The 3,135-nt window shown below is 36.1% G+C and overlaps 1 protein-coding gene across 1 annotated transcript in view; it reads right to left on the bottom strand.

Moving 5' to 3' along the window:
* Window positions 1-526: 526 nt before the first annotated feature.
* clptm1l (CLPTM1 like) overlaps window positions 527-3,135 on the bottom strand; it is a 10,988-nt gene continuing 8,379 nt past the window's right edge. Inside the window, exons 17-18 of the mRNA XM_032535629.1 lie at window positions 2,712-2,827; window positions 527-2,610 (exon numbers count right to left, since the gene is read on the bottom strand). Coding sequence (XP_032391520.1) covers window positions 2,526-2,610; window positions 2,712-2,827 — 201 coding nt within the window. The 3' untranslated portion in view covers window positions 527-2,525. The remainder of the gene's footprint in view (window positions 2,611-2,711; window positions 2,828-3,135) is intronic.

Below are 3,135 nucleotides of genomic sequence, written 5' to 3'. Positions count from 1 at the left end.
GTTGAATCACGCTCCTTAACACCCAACGAATGAACTCCGAAATATAACACCATCAAAGAGTATCCCTTTACACAACCTGTAGTCAAATTTAGGGAATAAACTCAAAAATCTAACACTAAACACTTCTTTTGTCTAACTCCATATTATTCAACACCAGAAATTTGCTGATATTACAATTTGAACAGTAGGAACAGCTCTGAAAATGAGAATGATGAATAAATAAGTAGAACCAGTAAACCGACCGATTTGATGAAAACTTTGTCTTAATAAAAATGTCCTTGGTAAGTCAAGACTCAAAGTCAAAAATGATGATATAAAAAGTAGAAATTAGATTCACGCATGCACCCATCACACTAGCGTCGTCTTCAAACAGAGACGGTTAGAACCTAGTTATAAGAGAGATCAAGACAAGGTTTTCATCAAGTTTTTTATTTTTCACTGGCAGAAACAGGCTTCCATAAGTTTCTGCTGCTATTATCACTTAAAACTAAAAGTGTAAAGAAAATGTACAAAAGAAACCTGTATGTTCAGTCAACAATTTTATTTAATCACAACCAAAAACAAATATTACAAAAGAGGAAAACCATTTCAAGGCAATAATCTGGCAAATCTCTCCTGGCCTTATTACACATGCATAGAAAAACTGTGCTGTGCTGATCTTTGTGCACAGACATAATTTATCCTAATAGCTTCTATTTAAAAAAACAAAAATAAAACAATAGAACTCTGGAAGAAAAATCAAAATGTGACTGTAAATCCAAATATAGTAATACTTTCCTCAAGTCTTCCCATTTACTGTTTCTCTCACAATGTCAGTGTACATTTAGAAACATCAGATGGACCATTTATGGTGAACACACAAAGCTCAGAAGTAGTTTAAAGAATCATTCTCACATTTGGCACCAACATATTTACTTGGCCCTATTATGTAAAAAATACTCGAGCAGGTAAAACTACAAAACTAGAGTGGATGGAAAGGTCTCTATGGCTTTCAGAGGTACCCTCCTGTGTTCAGCCCCCTACACATGATCCACGGTAAAAACCGCTCTGCGCTGGCTGTGCCATTGTTTTCCTTTTGGAAGAGCAGAGCAGAAAACAAGAGAGGAAGTACTATACCTCGGCGTAACGCACTGCTCCGAATTGCTGGCAAGTGCTGCACTCAAAGTTTAAAGGATTTCAACTTTGATCTTATTTTGGCTGACCTTTAAAGGCTCAACCAAAGCCAGAAGCAATGATGACATAGACCTGCACCCTACGTCGTGGTTTTACCTCTTATCATATGTAGGCAGCTTAAACAGTGTAATAGGAGTCAGTATTGTTTAATGTGTGGACTCAGGAGAGTTCAACTCAACATATTCTGGAACAGTAAAGTTTAAGAATGTTTAGGCAAGTTATCCCAATCTCCATGGCAACAAATCAGAATCTTCATCATCCTCGGTCATTTTAAGCATGTGTGTATATAACTGGAAGGTTAAACAGGATCTGTCATTCTGGAATTTGTACCAGGGTTAAAACATGAAAGCTTTGTCTTCATGATCATTTGGGATAAAAATCATTTGAAATGTCTACAAATTTCTAAGAGGCAAATTGTTAACCTTTTCACCAAGCAATATTCAAACATAATTAGCACAATTTCATATAATTTCTAGAAAAGGACTCAAATTCTGCATCAGGAATGATTAATTGAGCTAACAATACATCAACTTAGGACTGGGAAACTGTAATTGAAAGCTCTGAGGTATCAGACTTTGCGCTTATGGAATGATTATCTGGAAAATCAATGTATTTAGATATATTAGTTCTTCAAAAGGAGTCTGAACTTGGCTCTTCTCAAAATGTATGCAGTCAGTTAATTAAAATGTTTGTAAACATAATGTTCAAAATTATAATAAATCCCTTTTTAACATCGCTATTAAAATTCTGAAAATAATGTCAGTTTCATCTTAATTTGTCCCACCCGTCTGTAATAAATCACACTACATACACTCTTGCTTATTTTAGCACAACCAAACCAGTATTTGCAAAAATGCAAAGCTGGAAATCCAGGTATAAAAAAAAAAAAAAAGACATTCAATGATATAATAATAGCATGGAGCTGTTCCAATACACAAATAATGTGACTGGCTTTGTGGATTGTGAAGAACAGAATTTCTAGTTTAGAAGGCTCAACATTTTTTCCCAAGTTGTTGAGTCAGTTTGAAACGGGTTAGAGGTTTATCTTTATGATCTTTCTGCCCCATTATTATACACACTGCAAAACAAAAACATTCTCCAGACTGCATGAGGCAGATAACCAGATGTTGACCTTTCAACAATTTGCAAAATGGGACGTTAAGTCATAAACACAAGGATGTGGATGTGTCTGGTCCATTAAAACTAATTGAACAGAGCCCAAAACATTTTTCCCAGGTGCCTCTGGACTGTTAAAGCCGCTCAGTTGATGCTAAATGACCAATACCAATCATTGGATACCTGTGGACTGAAGACAAGATACCAGATCATGGAAGCCAAAACGTCTTTTCTCACTAGTCCTTGTGAGTCTTTCCTTTGGGTTTTTCGTCGTAAGAAATTCCGTATTCATTTACTCTCGTTTTGTCCACTGGGTAGAGCCTGGGGGAAGGGAGGGAGAGTTTTAGGTTAGAAAACTGTTGGGTGTGTTTTATTGGCGTCTTAGGAATCTGTGTGGTGTGCGGGTTTGTGTGTGTGTGTACCATTTCTGGTAGAGGTAAATGAGAAACACCACATCGTCCCTAAAACAGGCCAGTCTGTGGGACGTTGGCATGGTGATGATGAAGGCAAACACGTCGTCAATGAAGGTATTGAATGCCTGGCAAAAATCAACCAATATCAATCAATTCATGTAAAAAAAACGTATTGCTAACAAGGATATTCAGCGACAGTGACTTACATTAAATCATGTGTTTAACGTTTGAAACTAACAATGCTAAAAAAGGGTTGTTATATCAAACATAATTCAGTATCTGTCAATCATTCATCTGTGACAGAACGCCAAAATAATTAAGCTGGAAATTTAGTGAATTGGAGTTAGTATTAATATAACAGCAAATCTATACACTAGAGGCCAAACATTTTTGGTCACTTACAAATTTCCATACCACTCCATTATAGACAGAA

This window comes from Etheostoma spectabile, chromosome 14, assembly GCF_008692095.1.
Source record: "Etheostoma spectabile isolate EspeVRDwgs_2016 chromosome 14, UIUC_Espe_1.0, whole genome shotgun sequence".
Classification (NCBI taxonomy): Eukaryota; Metazoa; Chordata; class Actinopteri; order Perciformes; family Percidae; genus Etheostoma; species Etheostoma spectabile.
The sequence above is the reverse complement of the archived record's forward strand: the minus strand, read 5'-3'. Positions and strand labels throughout refer to the sequence as shown.